General features: G+C 33.6%; 1 protein-coding gene across 1 annotated transcript in view; it reads left to right on the top strand.

Moving 5' to 3' along the window:
- The window catches only part of LOC126734963 (synaptic vesicle membrane protein VAT-1 homolog-like), a 41,238-nt gene that overhangs the window by 13,369 nt on the left and 5,147 nt on the right, over nt 1-22,722 (top strand). Inside the window, exons 3-6 of the mRNA XM_050438829.1 lie at nt 3,705-3,920; nt 20,097-20,249; nt 20,331-20,489; nt 20,549-20,743. Coding sequence (XP_050294786.1) covers nt 3,705-3,920; nt 20,097-20,249; nt 20,331-20,489; nt 20,549-20,743 — 723 coding nt within the window. The remainder of the gene's footprint in view (nt 1-3,704; nt 3,921-20,096; nt 20,250-20,330; nt 20,490-20,548; nt 20,744-22,722) is intronic.

Here is a 22,722-nt window from a genome sequence, read left to right as displayed (position 1 = left end):
CTTAGAATGTACAATTTTTTGAGTAAGATTCCCATTTCAGTCCCTCAAAAAGTCTTGATCCTATAAAAACTACAATTACCTTGACACCAAAAATGATCTAGCCAAGCCCATGTTTGCTCTGAAAAAGACATTTTTACATACAGTTAATCTATAGAGTTTTTTTTATAACCCTTTAAAGGAAGTACATACATATTTATTTATTTAGCAGTTTATTTCCAACAGGCAAAGCCAGTTACAGGAAAATCTACAATTAATGTTTTGAAAGTGTAAACAAGTATTAAATTACTATAAATTAAGTAACAAAAAGAAAGAAAAATAAGGAAAACTTAAATTACTATAGTAACATCATGTATATATCAAAATTAAAGGAGATGTAAATTAACATTAGAATGAACAAAGAAAGGGATTCATCGGACAAGGGAAAAAAGGAAGCAGCATGATATTATTCAGTAAGACATATCTTAAACAGTTTGAAAATTATGACGAAAAACGTCCAAGAATAATTAAAAAAATAAACTATATTCCAAAAACTTCAAATGTAATGGAGTCGAAAAAACTGCTTCCAACTTTGACATACAAAAATGCTTCATATATGAAATGGTATTTACTCCATATGATAGCTAGTAGTTAGTAAAAGAAACAAAGGTGGTACCTAGCTGCCGACGCTCGTATCTGCTGTTTGACTTCTTCAAGCCAGTACACAACCAGACATTCAAAGAAAGAAGAGAGATGACGCACAGGAGGTTCTTTTTTTTATCAGGTTTTCTTGTTGCCTTGCCTTGAAGAAGACTTGATTTTTTCTAAAAATTCCTAAATGTTCATAACCCATAAAGTAGCCAAAGCAAGCACCTGAAAATTTGTAACAAGATTTCAGGTATATATCATACAATGTCGGTCTCCCCAATTATTAACGAAACAAAAAATCTTTACGTGTCAAAAATGTCATTTGTTAATTGTTACCCTAATTATAGGGTGTGGTCTGAATTTAAATATAGTTCTGCTGTTTTGTGTGACATTCAAACCTGAGCCAAGCTTGACACATTAACATATAATTTTATTGTTAAAGCTTTGAGACCAAACAGATCCTATAGAATGACCAGAAAGCCTGACAGAAGTTACTAGAATAGAAACAACCCAATTCGAGCAACATCACTAAAACTTAATCTTGATTTATATGGCGTAAAAAAGCGCCACACCCCAGTCACATTTCGGGCCCCCTTTAATACTTAAATCCGATAAGCCTGCTTAATATTTTACTTAGAAACCCCAGGAATTTCGTCAAATTAATCCAATAACTGAGGTCGAATTATGAGTAAATTTAAACCCTAGTATTAAATTGGATTTGGTTTAATAATGACCCTCTTGTTGTAAACAGTTATGTTTTTAGGAGGGCCTAAGGATACCCTGTTTTTCACATTTCAACCGACACTAAAATAACTTTAAAAGGGCTGGTTTTCTCATGTAAACGAGGCAGCAGCCGTAACGTTATCGTATGTCCTCGTTTCGGTGGGTGCACACGAGGGAGACGGAAATAATTGACTTTTCTAGGAATATAAGGGATATAAGGGTTGATGTTCTGCGAAGGAAACGTTCGTGTAACGTTTGGTACACAGTAGGAGGGTTGAAAGTTGTTTGTAATTAAGTTGTCTACGCTACTCAAATAAGGGATGTTATAACGAGGATGTTTTTTTTAGAAGTTAAAACTGTTGTAAGGTCTCAGGCAAGAATTGTAATTTCTTCGTTCGAATAATGATTATCTGCAAATTGTGCTAAGACTAAAATGATCTCATAAAATCTGTACTTTTACAAACCTTCCTAGTATATTACCACGCTATAATAGTTATCTAGGTTACATTCTTATATATGTTTAAAAAAAAAAACGTTAACGCCTCATTTGTTTCCCATTAAAAAGACAATTTTACGATAATACACATAACAGATGAAAGTACCTTGTTTGGGTACGTTTATAGTGGAATTTTTACTTTCATGGCATCATTTTTTTTGTATTTGCAAACGTTTATGAGCCGTAAAGGAATCATAAACAACTATTATTTATTAATGCCACATGGTATAGCGTGGTAAAACGTTGTGATTTTATGTGGTCTATTCACAATTCGAACCCTTGATGCTAAAATTCCAGTTCTACTGTTGCAACGTAGAAATTTCCAGCTGAAGTTACTAAAAACCTCAATTTCACCGTCTGGAATTTAATTTAATGGCAAAAAAATTAACCGACCAACAATTCCAAATAAATCACGTTTCGCCCGGATATAATCGCGCGGGTGCTGACTCGTTTAGTTTGCTCCGCCGCCCTTTCCCTTAATCGCTTCCAATAAATTCTTAAATTTTTCAATAAAGTCTGCCTTCTGGAAAATTACCCTTGCTGCCGCTTCCATTTCCGGGGCATGTACAAGCTTTCCGGATTTCCGAACATGAGGTAAGAGAGGAATCTGCTGACTTCTATCAGACTAAGGATTTTTTGGCTTTTGTTTTTTTCTAATCTCTCAAGAGGGTCCAACTTTCTACCCTTAGGGCACTCATGCAATACTCTCATGTATAGTAGCAGAATGACCCACAAATAATAGATGATTAGCAAAAGTTGATTTCGTTTCTGTGAAGTTAGAGTTCCTATGTTTGTTGTATAGGCTTAAGTGTTCCAATACCTTGGTGATGATTTGAAGTTTTTAAATAATTTGGCTGGTTGTAGGGAGTCAATACCACAATAACTTAGACAATGAAATTTTAATTTGTTTATATCTGGTTTATTATGTACTATGTTGTAAGGCAATTTATATTTATTGTAAAATTTAAAAAATTATGTATTTATTGAGTTAATTGGGAAACCATTAATATCCGCAATATGTTTTATTGTGTCTAGTTCTGACATGCAGTTTTCGAAAGAGGGATTTTGAAAAGTCTATAGAAGTAACTATTGAAAGCAGCAAATTTATGTGAATAAGGAGAAATTCATGGGAATTGTGTTATATTATCTGTGCAAGAAGCTTTTCTGTTAAACTTTTTTTTAAAGTTGTTCAATGCTATGTTACTTAAAGTTACTAAAGTTAAGCGTCTTCAAAATCAATATCTCAATTATTTTTAAAGAAAAATTATCAAAACAACTTCTGTTTAGAATTTAATTTTCTATTTATCAGACATGTTTATAACAATCTATTCCAAAAATTTTGTCATATTTAGACTTGAAACGCACCTCAAAAAACCGCTGTAAATTACGAGAAGCGCAGTTGTGTTGCCTCGATTTCACTTCCTGTCATTTAAATAATAAATAAAATTACTCATTCTATTATTAACATACTTTTAATTATCATTTTATTAGAACGAGTCATCTTAAACCGAGCTAGATTAAAAAAAAATCTGAATGTTAACCCTGATTAGTGACGAATCGCTTTTACCGGAACATCAAGTGAATCACATAATGCGATAATAATTCTTAATGTTTTGACGCATACTTTTTATTTTATTGTTTGTTGTTTATCGATAATGAGAAAAGAATGAAGCCGTAACGTCAATATTTGCCCGGGAAATTGCCTGTTTTCCCCACCCAAATCAATACGGAATACACTGGCCCCGTGGGCGGATGATTCAATATTTGTTTTCAAATAAAGGGGGATTTTATCGCTTTCAATATTGAAAAAATCTGGAATTCTTTCTCTTTAAATCTATAAATCCTTTTTTCCTTATTTTAGGTTGGAGATCAAGTGGTAGCTCTACCAGAATACAGAGCGTGGGCGGAACTGGTTGCAGTGCCTGCCAAATATGTCTACAAATTGCCCAAAGGACTGTCTTACCTGGACGCCGTTACCATTACCATGAACTACACGGTGGCTTACATCTTACTTTTTGAAATTGGCGCCCTTTCTCAGGGAAAATCGGTGCTGGTGCACTCTGTCGGTGGTGGAGTGGTAAGTAACTTTCGATTTTTAGGAGAAGCAGTTTTGTACACTTGAGGTCACAGCGAGCAGTATATAAATCTTTAAAGCTACGTTGACGTTGGAATTTTATTATTTTCTAAAAATTGTCAACAGTGTCACATATGCCTTGGTAAAAAAAAATCTACCTGAAATGAACATCTAATTTTAAATAAACCGCCAAAATTACATTCGCAAAGGCTTTTATAACAGTTCATCGTCAAGTTCCCGTTTTACAAGATGGCGTCCGTGTGCGGATAAATGGGCGTGGCAATATCCAAATTGACGCCATTTTAAACTAAACAGACTTTTTCATTAGCATTTGCTTATAAATTGTAAGAGTGGAATTTTTGTTGACATAAAATTGACTGTTCAGGATTTCAAGATGGCGATCAACCTTAAGATACGTTTTTCTTATTCAGGTTCCAAACAAAATGGCGGCCTTTTAGAAAAATCATTCGATAGTACCATTAGGCTGGTCTTAAAATTCCCCGTTCTCTAATATGTTTGTTCCATAATGGCGTTAGACTGCCATTTTGAAATTTGGAACGTCGTCTGTCGCTTTAACTTAGTTTAGGTCGTGTAAATGGCGGGAAATATATTTCAAATTTAAAAAAAAAATCTTGTGCAATGTTTATTGAATATTTGGACAAAAATGGGTGTGGCTTATGGGAGTATGTTAACTTTTTGAAGTGATTTATTCCAAGATGCCGTTGAGCCGCCATTTTTAGATGTCAACTGTCACTGCAAGGTAGGCCCAGAAATTGACATTTATACAAATTATGACCAAATTCGCATGCATTAAAAAATTGCTAAATGTTGAGATTTTTGAAAAAAATTTAGGCGTGGCTTCATTCAAAATGGCGAATAGTCGTTATATTAAAAAAAAAATTTAGGTGGTGTAATGTGGTCTGCATATAACATTTTTTCTTTATGTTCTGGATTTCTTGAATTTTTTCAAAATGGCGTTTTACATTTATTTGCCAATATAGGGAGCCTCTCCCTCTACCCCAATAGACTATTTTATTAACATAAAATTGACATTTCAAAATGGCGGATAGACTTCATTTAGGAAAAATCAAAAATGAAAATGGCGGCTTCTTAAACTAATGTCAAAAAAGTTTACCTGGATATGATATTTTTTCCCTATTTTCTTGATCTTTTACAAAATGGCAAATGGGCGTGACATTTTACGTTTACTTGCAAATATAAGACAACCCTTCCCCAATAGACTATTTTATTGGTGTAAAATTGACAGTTCTCCAGTGCAAAATGGCGGACAGGTATGATTTCGGAAAATAATTAAAAATGGCGACTTTTTAAGCATGAAAATTCACCCATCACTATTTGATCTTTATTCCAAGATGGCGCTCAAGAGCAATTTTGAGATTTGCGAATTTCATCTGTCAGTAGAACCTACATTTTCTGTGAACAAAATGGTAGGGTAATAAATGCCATAAGATTTCCAACACTTCTCTATTTGATTTTTATTCTAAGATGGTGCCCGACCGCCGTTTTGGAATGTAAAACGTCACCGGTAATTTTAAGACACGCCCACGAATTTTAAATCGTAAAAATTGCGGGAATTTTGAATTTTTAATATTTTTCTTTTAATTAATCTAAGGTCCTCTCTGTTTTTTTTAAAGATGGCGCTCAATTTAAAATAAAAAAATAAATTAATGGAAATGCCGCGGACTTGATAATTTTTTTCAAATTTTCTGGATACCTACATGAACAAAATGGCGGCTTTTTGTAAATGTTATAAAATTTAGATATAACTCATTTATTTAATTTTTATTCCAAGATGACGCCCGGCCGCCATTTTGAAATTTGCATCGTCATCTGTCACTTTAAGGCTCGCGTATTTTAATTCGCCATTTATAAATGGCGGGTATTTTAAATAGCTTTCCTTAAAATCTTCTTTATTTTTCTTCTAGATCTCCTTCCTGTTTTTTTAAACATGGCGCTCAAAAGCCATTTTGACATTTACGAATTTCATCTGTCAGTACAAATCACACCTATTATTTAAAATTTATAAAATCACAGTAAAATCTCCTGAAATTCGTGATTTTTTCATAAAATTTGGGCGTGGTCTTTTCTAAAACGCCGCCATCTTTAAAAAAATCAATGAACAATGGCGCGGTCTGGATACTTATATAAATATAAAATGGCGGCTTTTAATAAATGTCATAAAATTTACCCACTTAGCTCTATTTAATTTTTATTCTAAGATGGCGCACGAGCGCCATTTTGAAATGTAAGACGTCATCTGTCACTTTAAGGGCCACGTACTTGAATTCCTTAAAACGTCGAGAATTTCAAATTTATCTTGTTTTAAGCGATTTAAAAACATGCCTATTTTTTTGAAAGATGGCGCTCAATAGCCATTTTGACATTTGCAAAATTCATCTACCAGTAAAAAGTGTCAAGCCACGCCTATTATTTCAAATTTATAAAACAAAAATTGGGTGGGTTTTTCTTTTCCTATTACATTTTTTACATTATTACCATTTTTTACCTGTCAGTTACCTGGATAAATAAAACAGCTGCCTTTTAAACATGCATAAAAAATTTTCTTCATAATTCCCATATTTCATTGTTTTTCCAAGATGGCGCCCGACTGCCATTTTGAAATCTAAAACGTCACCTGTCACTCTAAGGCACGTCCGAGAATTTTAATTCGTACAAATTGCGGGAATTTTAAATACCTTTCTTTTAAATGATTTTTTAAAGATGGCGCTCAATAGACATTTGCGAATTACATCTGTCAGTACAAGCGACGCCTATTATTTAAAATTTATAAAAATGACTCTGAAATTTTATGCAATTCGTGATTTTTTCAGAAAATTTGGGCTTGGCCTTTTCCAAAAGTGCCACCATCTTTAAAAAATTAATGGCGCGGTATTGATAATTTATTTTTCAAGTTTTCTGGATACCTATTTAAATAAAATTGCGACTTTTTATCCAATGTTCTAAAATTTACGCATCACTGTTGTCTACTTGCATTTTTTGCAAGATGGCACCCGACCGCCATTTTTTAATGTGTAACGTCATCTTTAAGGTCAATGCATTTTAATTCTTAAAAATGCCGGGAGTTTTAAATATTTCTTTTGTTATTGAAAGTTTTTAAATATGTCACAATATGTGACATGTTAAATATGTCATGATCTATGATCTCTGGTATGATTTTTTTTTTCAAAAATGGCACTTAATCGCCATTATGACATTTTTGAGCGGGAAGAGCGTGGTCTTGGATCACTATTTTTTGTTAAATTTAAACTTTAAAGTTCCAAATCTAACTTTTGACAATTATCGGCCAGATTTACCATAACAACGGGAACTCGAATAGGGCCCTAAAACCATAATATCTTATCTTTCCTGAAAATAGTTAAAATTGAATGTCCGACGACCGGAAATAGACTTCCTGATAACTCGGACCTGACCGACAAAAATCCGATCGGTCACCCGCACTTCCGTTTCATCCCTATCATCATAATGACGTTGTTGTAGGCTGAAAAACACAATAAACCTTTAAAATTAAAAAAAAAATAATCCTTAAGACACACATTTCAAGTTTCTTAATAACATCCGGGTGAGGGGCTTATCGACTTAGGTGAACAATGGAGATTATTGTAAAGACATTAGGGAGGGAAATTCATTTCATGGAATTTAAGAAAATTACAAAACTCTAAAGTTTCCCTAAAGTTTAATGAAAATATCGCGTTCGCTTCTGCTATATGCCTGTTGACTCACCGTTTTAATTTAAAAAGACGTCGGTTAAAGAGGGAAATATGTATATGGTTAAACGACCGCTTAATAATAATATTAATTAGTGTAGCGCGATAAAATACCAACACAAGTATATATTTAGTGCATAGAATTTACGGTTAGTCATGTCGACTATTCGGCCTGCACACATTTTTTCAACTTTGAGTAATTAATTTGGACGATCAATCAACTTGACGGATGCTTCAAGTCGGAGTCATGTTAAACATAAAAACCGTTCTATGTAATTTAGAGTGAATTGGATTTTTTTTTCGTTGGTTTTAATAGAAGTATTTTTATAGGTTCAGGAGCATATTTAGGGATCAAGTTATAGTTTGACGGATTTTAGGGTCCAAAGTTTAAATCTCAAAAGTACTTTCCAGAGACTTGAATTTAAGGTTATGATCTCACTTAAAATATTTCCTATTGATAGGGTTCGACTATGAGCAAACCTAATTGAGAAAAAGAGACTGAACTAAATAGGTCTTTGTGACCATCCATTTATATTAAATTAAGGTCAAATTATGGCCCTACAGTTTTCTGTTGGAGTTCTTATAATAGAATTCTATATAGAACAAAAGAAATTTAATTATAGGCTTTTGATTACTATCCGGTTAGGGTCAAAATTACTCATATGCTTATATGTTGAGTGGATGAGCCTTAAATTGAAATTGAATTTTGATCTCTGATAAATCACAAGTTTTATCAAAAGATGTACGGCAATAAGTTCAAAGTCTTAAAGTCATGAGCCAAGAGGGAATTCCAGTGTCATGGGTTATAATTTAAGGTAATTAAGGCCAAGGCACAAGAACGATCTTATAACCGTGATTTTAAAATAAAAGTACTTTTAAAAACCCTGATATGGACTTTTAGAGAAGTTCGACAAGCAGCGATGGATAAAATCACTTTTAGGGAATGAGTGACGGTTTTAGAGCCAAAATATATTGATAAATAATCCCCGTGAAAACGCCATATGCCCTTAAGGTTATATAGACAATATAGGAAAATTAGAGCCTTGAAAGCGAATTTGAGTTCAACTTTATTCTGAGGCCCTAAGTTGCAAAATAATGGCGATTTTAGGGGTAAATAAGTTGAATGATTACTATTCTAATTTGGGTAAGTTAATATTCATTTCAACATGACATTCCTCTCTATAGTACCATGTTTTTATTTAATACAACTCCTATAGAAATAATAATAATAATAGAACTAGAGTAAGTATTTCAAAATATCCTCCTAAAAATCTATTAACCAGTTGTTTTTAGATATGTTGTGATAGGGCATTCCTATAGTTTGGGCACAGTAAATAACAGACTTCTTTCTAAAAAAACAAATCCTTTCGTTTGTTTAATCACTGATATATGTTTTTAAGTTCATTTTTTAAAGTTTCTATTATTTCTGCTGCACTGTCCCCAATATAATAAATAATTGTGTCATCTGCAAAAAGTTGAATTTTACACTTATAAACCACCTTTACAATGTCATTTATGTACAATATAAACAAATGTATACACTTGTACTGAAGAAAACCCTACAGCAGCAATTTTTATTGGCTATTTCTGTATAGACCTTGCATTAATTGAATTTTAACTTATAGGGCCATGAATAAGTCTCAAAAAACAACAAACAAGGACCTCGAGACCTTAACGAAGTCCTTTATATTAAAATAGAAAAAAAAACCGATTCCCTCAATTCTTATCGAACCCATTGTTCGTCGAGTCAATAACATTCGTCCAGATATGGCATTCGCGAGTTTCCTTATGGATAGTCTGGAAATCTAGTCTGGACGAGCCCTTGACGACAACGGCTATAAACGGCCCTTCCCCGCCCCCATTGGAAAGAAGTCTTCGCGGTCTTTCACCCCTTTTTCGGCTAAGGGGTGGTGGCGGCGGCGGGCAACAGGTGAAACGGCGACGTTGCGGCGCCGCCCCGCGGGTCTCCCCAGACGCCCGTCGGCGGTGGCGACGCCTATCGATCCGACGATGATCATGGGAAAACTCGCGTGGGCGTCTCGTGGACGCGTGGTCTCAAACAATTGGGATTGTTTGGAATTAAGGGGATTTTGGAATTGATGTGAATGGAATTTATATTATTATTCTTGTTTAAAACAGAAAAAAGGGATGAATCTATTCAATGGTAAAATCAGAGTGGTTTTCGACAAGTCAAAAGATCGAAACTATATGAGACGACGCGCATTTTACGCGCTCCCGTATTTTGGACTTTTTTTTACAGTATTTCTATCAATAAAATTTGGAGATATACCCAGTGGATGTGAAAATCCCAGCAATATAAGACATAATTGCTGGGAAAATCAACAATTACTAAAAACATTACAATAAAACAAGGCACAGGAGTTCTGGTTTAAAACATTCTTGAGAGTCAATAGCACTGATATTTGGACCTGCCCGATTGTCATTTAAGCAGATAAATACTTTAACTATTTGTCAATAGAAAAAGGGGAGATTCAAACACAACTTAAGATGAGTCTAAACATGGCATGATGCGGACAATATTTTGTGAACGACTGTTGCATTTCAGAATAATGATAGTTAAGGTATTTTATGACATTTGTTGAAGCTTTCATTATTATGTATTCTAATGATTTATTTTTTAATTCGGTTTTGAATTATTGTAAGAGTACGTCATTTTTAGTGTTTTAAATTTATGACTATTTTGTTTTTTAAGCGTATGCCTTTACTCTACGTTAAATATGGCTAATAATTTTTAGTTTAATCTTGTTTCTAATTTTAAATGCTCTGCCACTAACATTATTTCTAATTTTATACGTATAGTCTGTGCGCGTGTGTTTCACGCAAGTTGTTCAAACTGAAAAAAAATAACTTTAAAATTATCGACAAGCACCGAATTTAGTGTTCAGGAACTTGTGAAAATTTAGATTTAGAGGATAAAAAGAAACTGGAGGAAGGATATTCGATACTGAGAATAAACTAATAAAATAAAAAACCATATCACAGCAAAAAGAGAACGATTTTCTCGTGAATCAATAAGAAGGTACTTAAATTTCAAAATTTTTATTCCTATAGACTGCAAATACTACAAGAACTTGTCCACGACAACCTAGACAGAAGAAGCCAGTTTTGCGAAATAATCACAGATAAAATTAGAACAAAATCTCGACTAGTGTGCCTTTTATTTAAAAGTGTCCGAAACATGTAAGGAATTTTAAATAACTAAATGTTTAATAAATAAGTGGAGGGAGACTGCAGGATTTTCATTTTACCTTAACCTACGACTCCAGTGCAAGTATGGACTATTTCTTCACTTTTGTTTAAATTATTATATGTTAGTAACCAAAACTGTCGCTACTGAAATGACGAGAACCCACACGTATTTAGAGAAGGGTATACCCACTAATAATTAATATTTGTGCTGGTATGTTGAGAGATAGTATTATTAGCTCAATATTTATACGAGGAAATGACGACATGTATGTTGAAATGCTACAAAGGTCTATCGAACCACTAATAGTGCGGGAATTAGAAAATCTGAGGACATACCCGGGAATTATCTTTGGAAGAACGCTTAGTACAATTACAGCAGGATGGAGCACTCTTTCCGTTTGGAAGAAAACCTATTAACGGGCCAAATTTGTACCCCAGGTTTTACAGAAAAAAATCAATTTTCCTTGTTTATTTTTCTAAAGAGCTAGTGCCTGACGGATCATCAAACCAGTCTTAAACGGATATAGTTAATAATCCTAAATCATTCTGGAAATATTTAAAATCTAAAAGGTGCTTTAGGGATACAGGGATATCCAAACCAGGTGCAGTTTAATAATAATACATCGTCAGATCCTAAGGAAATTGCTGACCAGTTTGCCGTTTTTTTTCGGTCAGTATAATTATGTGGTTCCAAATACCCCAACTCAAATACCCGAATCAAGATATGTAATCTGACAGTGAATGGTTACGGATGTTACAGGAGATAGAGTGTTCAAAAAACTGACTCTTATGGACGTTCATGAAAGCCCAAACTGCGACTGAATAGCGCCTATATTTGCGAAGAGATTTGAAACTGCAGTCCAACATTGAGCTTGCCACTGAGTTTAAGATTTAGCACAAGATTTACTTATGCAAAGCTACTATATGGAAAAAACTACTGTAACTCCAATATTTAACAGTGGAGATAGGTCTGAGGTATCAAACTACAGGCCAATATCAGGGTTGCCGTATTTCTGCAAAATCTGGTTACGTATACGAATATCTTCCTTCCCATGGCTTTCCTTAGATTGCAAATGGGTACGATAGTTAATGATTGGTATGAACATGTTTAGGAATAGGAAATTTTATACTGATCTCATAAAAAGTGACTAAAACCCGAATCGGTTTACTAGCACCTCTCCCTTCACCCTGGAGTTTAATAATTCAAACCGTTCGGTCGCCGCCTCGGGAAAACCCACTTAGTCACGTATGGAAAGGGGGTCGAAGGCACTTCGGCGCCCTTTTATGGAAACCTATCATGCAACCGCACAGATTAAATATTAACTTTATTAGTTCAGTTGCTTTTTTTTTGGGTCAAATTTTATCTTTTCAGTTTGGAAATGGCGAACATTTTAAATGGGTCGAAATTTATTTTTACATCGTCAACTGTAGGAGACTGAACCATGTTCGTCAATAGACCGATTGTATCTACAATTTTTAGTCCAAGAAGTAAATCCCCTTTACAGACAAAAGTGTTGATGCTAGGCTTGACCCTTACTATTAAAGGCCTTGGCAGGTTTTCCCCCAATGCAGAAGACGTAATACTTGACCATATTTTGTTAACCATAATAGTGCACTCAAAGATATACCATTGATCTTTTGACCACCATAAAGCCCTAATTATCTGTAGGGTCATACAAAGACCCAAAATTATCATATTTGTGGTCAGAGCCGGATTAGAAATTTAATATTTACCCGCATTGCAAAATATTAAGTAGGTAGGTCCGAAATTAAAACTTGTGATGTTAGGTCTATAAGTATAATTATTACCTTTACGCCCGTAATTACCTCCCTAGGGCCTAGTATAAATAAGAAGAAATTGAGTGTGACAATTTTAGTTTTAATTAAGCTCTTTACGAGTTAACTTAAAAGGCTATTGTTGTAAGCAAGTGGTGGCTTCTGATAGTAACACCTGCCATCCTGTAGTAACACCTTTAGAAGAAGGCGTTTAAGTTCTTAAATCTTTACTATCAAGAGATATTAACTTTGATGATGCTGCAGCCGAGACGTGTGGTTTGACACAAACATCTTTATCTACAGTTAAAGATATAATAGAGAAATACACAATTTCCAGGAGAAAGCGAAGCGACTCCGGCTCCTTAAAATGAGTGGATAAGAGTGATTTGGATCTACTAAGAAGAAAAATTTATCAGATGTATGAAGAACAATCAATACCTACTGTGGTTACCCTAGGAAAAAGACTAATTAAAGATGAAGCAAATATTTCTTGTAGAATACCTAGCTTGAGATACATTTTGCTTAAAATGGGTTTAAAGTATAAGACGATTAATAAACGCCAAACAGTAATGGAGTCTCAACGATTACCGGAATCGCGTGATAAATACTTAACGGCTATAAAACAATATAGATATGAAGATCCGCCAATAATTTTTCTTGACGAAACTCATGACATCTTTACTTCATTTAGAATCATTTTTAAGCCAACCCTGTTCCCTTTATTATCTCTTTAAAACCTTAGACCTAGCACAATGGGGGTTAATGGTCTAATTGATCTTTCAGTGTACTATACCAAGGTCTTTTTTGTAAAATTTCCCACCATGAACTTATGCTCGAGTTCTAAGGAGTTGTTGCTAACACCACTTGTTTTTGATAGATAAGTTTCCTTTATATACAGAAATTAAAGGACTGCATATAATCAAGAACAAGGTCCATTCAAGCCCTTTTTTTATTATCTATATCGAGTAAACTAGGATAAATTATTCATTTTTTAATTGTTCTAGGCCGATAAGGTCACTGTCCTCCAGGAATAAAAAAAAATAAATTACTTAAAATCCTTAATCTAAAAGCGCTCTGCTAATATACAAAGCGTTCCCTTGCAAATAGTCAAAAACGCTACAGTATATACAAGAACCATAAAAAAGTAGTTTGCAACAACAGGTGAATTGGTAGAGGTGGTCCAGTCCCTTGGCCAGCAAGGTCACCTGATCTGACACCTCTAGACTTTTTTGTCTGTGGGCGCCATGGAACAACTTATCTACGCACCAACAGAGAAGACCGAGTTGCGGTTGCTGCGGACTTTCTGAGAAACGATTCAAGTGCAGAAAATTTGTGAAAATGCATGGTTGTCCTCCATGCATTTGAACATTTGGTTTGAATTGTTTATTGTTTAGTTAAATTATTTATTTTGTATTGTAATGATATTAAAATGTTCGTTGTGACAAAAAACTTCTGAAGGATCCTTGTATGGATTTTATTTTTTTGCACGAAAACGGTGCGTCGGAGCGCAAGTTTTATTGAAAATAAACAAAATATTTCTAAATTTTTTTTTTCAAAAATCAGTGTGTTTTAAAATACAGGTGCCGCAACTCTGTCCCTGGACAAGTCAAATGACCTGCAAATCCTCAAAAAATTGCCCCACCACCTATCGTTTAAAACCAAAAAGTTTCATTCAAATCGCTATAAGCGTTTTAATACAGAGGAAAAAAATCGATTTTAAAAAAAAAATTCTACACCCTGTATTTTGGAAACGGCCCTCTTCCGACCATCGCATCGGTGTCCTATCTCAAACTACTTCTTTATGGCTCCTGATATACTCTAGCATTTTTGACCATTTGAAAGGGGACACCCTGTATTACGTGATAAAAATGAAAGTGACTATCACAGTTAACATTAAAGTATAGAGAATTAATTCTGGGTACAGTGTTTAGCGTCAATTAAATGCGCTGACACCATTCATGTATTGAAACAAGACTGTTTGTTATTTACGAGATTGATAACTAAAAATAGACCCCTATATTTTAAGAATTCGGAAAACATATTGTCGGCAAACATAGTTGTTACGGCCTGAGGTACGTTACCAAGTTTTTAATAAATAGGGATTCTTAAGGGGTTTGGCTTTTCGAATCCAAGAAACCTTTTGGTCACTCCAGTATCTTACCACGCGTTCCATTTAAACTAATATGATGTTGAAAGTGACACTATTAAAAGCATTTCTGTATATAAGTTTTTTTTTTCAATTTATTACAACCTTTTCCAGGAATTTCAAAAAGAAAAATCCTTAAAATCGTTGAAAATGATTTGTTTAATTTCGTCCAGGCAGTCGAACGATTTGTACACCTTCCAGAAATCCAGGATGTTTTCTTTAGGTTTACTATTCATTTTGTATGTCTTCCAGATTTTTTGTCTTAAAATTCAGTGATTTTTACATCTCAACTGCCTGAAATAGCTGAAATTTGAAATTTCTACAACACGCACAATGACCCCAGGAACAACTGCCTGGAATAAATCGGAAATCTCATTCTTATTGAAAAAAACTGGATTTCCTTGAAGATGAACAAAGCCTTCAACTGCCTGAAAGAAATGAAAAAATATCATGAAGGATTTTAAGGAATATTTTTTTTCAAGCTTTCCTGAAAGAGGTAATGATGATGTTGAAGTTCAACTGCCTGGATAAATTAAAAAATCACATTGAGGAAACAAAAATCCTGAAATTCATAAAATCTTAGTTTTTCTGAAATAGATGAAATTTAGAATTCCTACCACATGCAGTGAGAAATTTATCAAAAATTCCTGAACTTCCTGGAAGACGTACAAATCGATTCGACGATTTTTTTCTTATATCATTGCTTCATTTTCTTAATAGTGTTTAGATCGCCTGGAAATAGTGTTTTCTCTTTTAATTTGTCATATTATACACGAAAAACATCACTTTATTCCCATAGTCTTCTAATTCTCAGAGTGAGATAGGGATATATAAATGAAAATTCGATTTTTTCATCTTTTTTCATATCATCGCTTTATTTTCTTAATAGTGTTTGGATCCCCTGGAAATCGTTTTATTATTTTTTAATTTGTCAAATTATCGCAGAAAAACGTCAGTTTTTTCCCAAAGTTCTAATATTTAGACCTTTTCTTATAGCATTGCTTCATTTTTATATATGTAGAAATGTAGACGTACCCAGACGAATTTAAAAAATTACATTAAGGATTTTAGGGGTCCTTTTTTTTAATACACATTGAAATTCCTGGACGATATAATGTTGATGTTAAACCTCAACTGCATGAGTTATATGATACAAAAATCCGGAAATTCTGGAGACCTCAATTGCCTGGAATAAATCAAAGACTTGATTAAGGAACCTAAAAAATCCTGGAAGATGAACAAAGTCTTTGATTGTCTGGACGAAATGAAAAAAAAATTAAAAATAAAAATTTAAGATTTTTTAAAATTTTCTGGAATTTCCGGAAGATATGATGATGTTAAAGCTCAACTGCCTGAAGTACATCAAAAAAACCCGAGGAGCAAAATCCTCAAATTCTGGAGACCTCAATTCCCTGCCTAAAGAAAAAAGCCCTAGATTTAATAGAAGATGAACAAAACCTTCAACAAATAAAAAGATCATCTTAAAAGATTTTTTTTTAAAACATTTCTGTTAGATATGATGGTGTTGAAACCTCAACTGCCTGGAATATATTTTAGAAAATCACAATAAGGAAACAAAAATCCTGGACGTCTTGAGACCCCTCATTCTCTGGAATAAATCAAAAAATGTATTAAGGAGCCTAAGGAAAAGACCCTAGATTTCATGGAAGATGAATCTAGGGTTTTTCATGTCATCATGGAAGCCGTCAACTGCCTGTAATTAATGAAAAAATCAATACTAAATAATTTTAGATCTAGAACAGTCATAGTCTTGTTACTTTACGATAGAAATCAGTAGAGTATAATTCAATTTTATTATTATTAAAAAAGAGCGTGCCATTTTTTTAGAAGAGAAATATTGTCGGGTTTCTCTTCTAAAGAGATGGATTTTTATGCAATAAAAATGGATAGAAAATGCATTTTTTCAGTTTCTACCTTACTTCTTTCATCACTCACGCCTTGGATTATCTCAAAATGCTACAGTTCATATGTAAATAAACTCCTTACAGTCAAGAAGCACTATTTCATAGTGATCGTCAAGGATTCTCTTGAAATGGATCCTCTTGTCAAACGCAAATTTTTTCAGTTTCTACTAATATCTCATTTCACTCTAGACACACACTTAAATTGATACTGTTGATATGCATATCAAGTCTCTACAGCCGAGAGGTACCATGTCACAGCGATCGTCAAAAATTCCCGAATACAAGATGGGTTTTCATGCGAAAAAAGGGTTACTCCATTTGACAAACATTGAATTTTCAAACCTATATAGGATCTAATTATGTATATATTCAGCACCTCTCTAGAGCCATTTCCGTCGATTTATAACCCCGAAAACCCAATTTGCACAACACAAAATAAATACGAAATTATTCATTCCGATCCGATGGCTTTTGTGATTTCCGGTCTGTTGATTATGGCTCGCCGCTCACCCATTGATTTATTTGGTGTAAAAACGATCGTTGCCTACCTATAGAAAGTTTAATTAATTTCGCATTGTTATAACTTCATATAATAAATTGCCGTTTGATATGGATCTTGTTAAAGCGGGACAAACGTTCTTGGAACATAAATATTTACGGCGCCATTTACGTTTAAATAAAAACTGCGTTAATCTCTTTGTAAAGTACGACAGTTTGTTTACGACCTTTCCGTTAATTTATTTTAATAATAATTATTGTTATTATGTTGTGGCGATATCGAAGGCAGATGTGCAAAACAATCGTTATCTTTGCTATTATTCTTTTGAGCGTAAATATGCTTCTTCTGGTGAAGTAGTTCCCTTTTTTTTGAATAATTACATGACTAACACTTAAGGCAAGGGCCTAGTGGCCTTCTTTTGAAATTCTTCCCCCAGAAAAGGGGCTGAAAGTGCTTTAAATTTCGGTTATGGCCACGAGGAATATGAATGAATGCGATATCAAGGGTATCGAAGAAATTGCCTCGAAAAGCAGGGAAAAATTAATGATTTATACCAGTTTACTCGATATTAATGGAAAATGTCCTGAAAGATGTATGGGCATGATTCATTCTTGGAAGTTGTAGAGGCCAAGGGATAAAGGAAAAAATTCCGTTAAAGACTTAAAACGTGTGGGTTTCATGAAAAACATACATTTTTGTCTATAAAATAGTCCTAAAATTTTCAAAGGCTAATGACGATTTAATAAGCGGGCTATAAACACTCCCGGAATTTTCGTCAAGCTATAATTTGTTTTTTTTTGTAAATATCCTATTTTTCAGGGATAGAATATTTTATCCTAGACGCCTAACAATTTTGGTTTTTCTTTAATTTTACCCTAAAATTACAAATTTTTCTTTATATTTTTGATATTCAGTGGTGCTGGCTTTTCTTATCAAAATTTTCCTTCTAAAAGATACTTACATGCCCAACATTGTGGGTTTATCTCACTAAAATTCTAATATTCCCGTAATGTAAAATATTCATTTTTGGCGCCCAACAACCAAGATTAATTATTTTTTTATCGTATGTGACTTTCATCACTTTTTTCAAATTTCTTACTTTTCCGGGATAAAACATTTGATACTTGACGCGAAACAATTTCATATTTTAATGGAAAGTATTAAAGAAAATGATGGAAGATGTGATAATTTTTCAAATATGATACGCTATTAAACTAATTAATTTATGTGAAATTATCACGAAAAATGTCAATTAACGTCCGTATTTCTATGAAAAATCGTGATCCCCAACATATGCAAAAAAAACTTAAAGCCTTAAATTAATTTTTAAATGTTTTGATTCTATACATAAAGATTAGAATAGAACTTGGTAAAACTTGACCCAAAAACATTTTCTTTTTAATTGTTTTATCATAGCTATACTTCTCTCTTATTCATAAATTCGTTTAAATATGTCTTCATTATTTGATGCCTAACTTAAATATTCGTTCGCTATTTGCAAAGTTTTGTCATTTTAAAGAAATTCTACAGGAAAGTGATAAATGTGTGAGTAGTGACATCAGGTCTGTCGGTTTAAGCATTCCTGGATATCTCATGGAAAGGAATGTAAAGTACTAAATAGTAACACTGCAAAAGAATACATATATCATAGGCTGTATATACAATCCATCATCCTAAAGTTTATGTAGTGTTTATGCAAGACTTTAGCAGAAAAATTAACATGCTAAACCCTATTTCACCAGATGTTTCAAGTTGCATTATCTAGCATGAGGAAACTATTAATTTAAGTTGCTAGATACCTAAAATAATTTATTAATAAACTATTTTATTTTAATAATTTATTTATACATTTTTTATCTCAACCGCCTGGAATAAATGAATAAATCACATTAAGGATTTTCAAGGTAATAATTTAAAAATGCCTGGAACTCCTGAAAATGTGATAGTTAGTAATGAGGTTGCCTTCCAACTATCTGGAATATTCCCATTAAAGTTTTTAATAAAAATCTTGTAATTCTTAGCACATATGATGATAATGCTGAACTACAACTGTCTGTAATAAATAAAAAATCACCTAATTAAAAAAAAAGTCCTGAAATTCCTAGAAGGTGTGATGATATCGAATACCAATTGCCTGGAATTATTCAAAAAATCACGTTCTGGATGTTCAGGATTTTTTTTTAAATCCTGGTAGGTGGTTATGGAAGGTGAATAAATATTTTTTGTTGTCCTGTACACCTTCCAGGAGATTTTTTTGTCTTAAAGTCATTTTTCCTCTTTTATTTTATACAGCTAGGCATGTGGTATAACTTATATAATTGCCTATATCTATAATATGGTCCAACTCAAAAATAGGAGTAATAAACTTTGAAATTTCCCCATTATCAAATCTGATCATAAAAACAAGCCATAAAACATGCCCGAAAACCCTGGAAAAACAATTTTAATTTTCGCTCTGTAACAATTTCACCCGACCCGGCACGTACAGAAAGCCCATTATACGCACATACGAACGTTATATGCGAAAACTTGCCATTAAATCGATCCCGCATCGCATACAATATGCATTAACCGTATTTTCTGAATGCAAGCAAACATCACTTCGGACGCCTCCACTATATACCGTCGTCATTACAATAGAGGCTCACGGTTAATAATTCCGAATTGTAATTTACAAAATGACTGGCGCAGCTGGAATATTTGTTTATTAAATCAACGGAGAGTTACGGTCGGTGACAGCTTCATGTTGTATACGTGAAATTTGATGTGTACTTTGCTTATTGATGATGCTTTCACGCTTTAATAACGGTTTAATGTATTCAATGTACACCAGGAGGGACTTACTGGATTGTGATAAACTTATGCTTTTTTTTCCAGGGACAAGCTGTGGTCCAGCTAGCCAAATCCGTGCCAGAAGTGACGATTTTCGGTGTGTGCTCCAAGGGAAAACATGAGGCTTTAAAAGAAGCCGGCTCCCCGGTGGACCATTTGCTTGAAAAGGGATCCGACTACGTCAGCGAAGTCAGAAAGGTTCGTATCTCTCGAAAAACGCCATTTTTTAAGATATTTATATTTGAAAAAAAGGACACGTGAATAACCCAAATCGTTCAGATTTCCGCAGATGGTGTGGACATAGTGCTCGATTGCCTGTGCGGCGAAGAATGCAACAAAGGCTACAATTTACTCAAGCCGATGGGCAGATACGTCCTCTACGGAACCTCCAACGTCGTCACGGGTGAAACCAAAGGGTTCTTCAGCGCTGCTAGATGTGTAAGTGCAAATTTGCAGTAATTGGACCTTTTGTAGAGGCTATAAACTCGGGTTTTTAGTGGTGGCAAGTCGACAAGGTGTCTCCGTTAAAATTGTTCGACGAAAACAAGAGTCTCGCCGGATTCAACCTACGTCATTTGATGTACCAGCAAAACGGAGCGGGATTCGTTAGACAAACCGTGAATAAAGTGTTCCAGTTATTCCAGGATGGCAAGATCAAACCTTTGTTGGATTCCACCTGGGCACTCGAAGACGTAAGTAAATATTTATAACGCGTGTTTCGTCTAGGTGAAGACCATCATCAGGGGCAAGAGACTATTTTGGGTTGTTGTCGGAAGAACTTTCTTTTTGATGGTGCATAGACTCGATACATGTTTTGACTGTTACAAGGTCCATCTTGCTTCTTTAAAAGAGGCAAAGAAGAAGAGTGTATATGTATATGTGAATTATGTCTTTTTTTGCTACTGAGGGTGTTTCTGCTTGTAGGCTTCTCCAGGGCAAAACAACCAAAAAACCTTAAAAATACATCCGTTTCTCGTTACCTTGCCTTGGGTAATCCAATAAGCAGAAACACGTGTCGACAAATTCCATGTTAATAAAATTGTTTTCACAGATTTTCACAAGACGATATTGGTCTTGTATTATTGTACAGAAACATCGATAAATTCTCACTTGAAATACCTTAATTCTTTTTGGGTTTAGAACTAGGAAATCATTATCGTTTCTGGATTCTGGCATGGGTTTTTACTTATTGGCTTCCTCAGGGTAAATGAAGCAGATAACAATAATTTCTGCATCATTTCTGGTTTCCTTGTCATAAAGAAATTTCTACGCTGATAGGTGTTTCTGCTTATTGCATTCTTCAGGGCAAAGCAACCGCAAAACCATGTAAAAATATCTTAATTTCTGGTATTACCATTTATTACGATGTTAATAAAACAAATATTTTCACTTCTTTGAAGATGGTATTATATTATATAATAAAGTCGATAAGTTCATACTCAAAGTACCTTAATTCTTTTTGAGTTCAGAACCAGGAAATCAAGATCGTTTCTTGATTTTGGCATGTGTTTTTACTTATTGGCATCTTCAGGGCAAGGCGATCAAAAAAAGCAAAATAAAAATCTGTATCCTTATGGTCGTCTGGTTCTGAGGAAGCCGTTAAGCAAAAACACGTGTAGATAAATGCCATATTTAGAAAATATCTGTTATAACTGTCATGAAAATGGGCTTATAATAAGCTGAAACGTTGATTATTTTACGTCGGGTACTCTCAAGGTTAAAGTACCATATAATTTTTTTATGTATTTAATTTTTTAAGAGAGAACTTCTTATTTCTTATTACTTCTTTTGATTGCCTTTAAAAATTTGTAGGCAAATTTAATATTTATATTTTTATATACTTTTGATAGTCCAAATGTGCCATTAATTAAAAAAAAAAACAATATTAGAACAAACTGAAGACTTGCCTCCTCAGACTTATAGTTCAGGTGTACTTGTATTACTAAAATCTTAATAATTTATGATCAATAATTATAGTCTAGGCGTATCAGCGTCAAAAATTTATTAATAGGATAAAATTAGAATTACATACTCGGACTACAATGGTATAGTCAAAAGTGTACCTGTACTAAAAAATTCAATATTTTCTATAACTGCAATAGTTGAATCTCTTTGATAATTATTTATGATAATAGTCCAGGTTTGCTATTAATTGAGAAAATCATTAATGGAACAAAAGTAAATTTACACACTCATTATAGTCCTAAAAAAACGCTTCTTTCTTTAAATCCAATTTCCACTAATTAGAAAATTATAGTCCAAAAAAATAATAATTTCCATGGATTCAACGATTAATAATTTATCGCTACATCAATAGTCCAGGTGTGCCATTAATTAAACAAAATCCGTTGTTAGAATGAAATGCAGACTTTCATCCTTAGCCTATAATCAGTCCCTAGTTGCCGTAAAAAAGCAGGTTGGTACGTACTGGCACATGTTTCTCCTTTTTTGGCCTCTTTAAGGCAAAACAACCAAAAATCTAGAAAAAAATTATAAAAAGACTTACACGAAGTTTTGCATCATAACAGCTTAGAAGATGGTCTTCTTATAGACCGAAACGTTGACAATTTGTAGACTAGGCATCATCGGCTTTAAAGTACAATAAATTGTAAATTTTTTTTGTCCCAATATTTCTGAAATTTGCCCCCTAAAATAGCTGATAAGGTGAAAA

Source organism: Anthonomus grandis, chromosome 4 (genome assembly GCF_022605725.1).
Source record: "Anthonomus grandis grandis chromosome 4, icAntGran1.3, whole genome shotgun sequence".
NCBI lineage: Eukaryota > Metazoa > Arthropoda > Insecta > Coleoptera > Curculionidae > Anthonomus > Anthonomus grandis.
The sequence above is the reverse complement of the archived record's forward strand: the minus strand, read 5'-3'. Positions and strand labels throughout refer to the sequence as shown.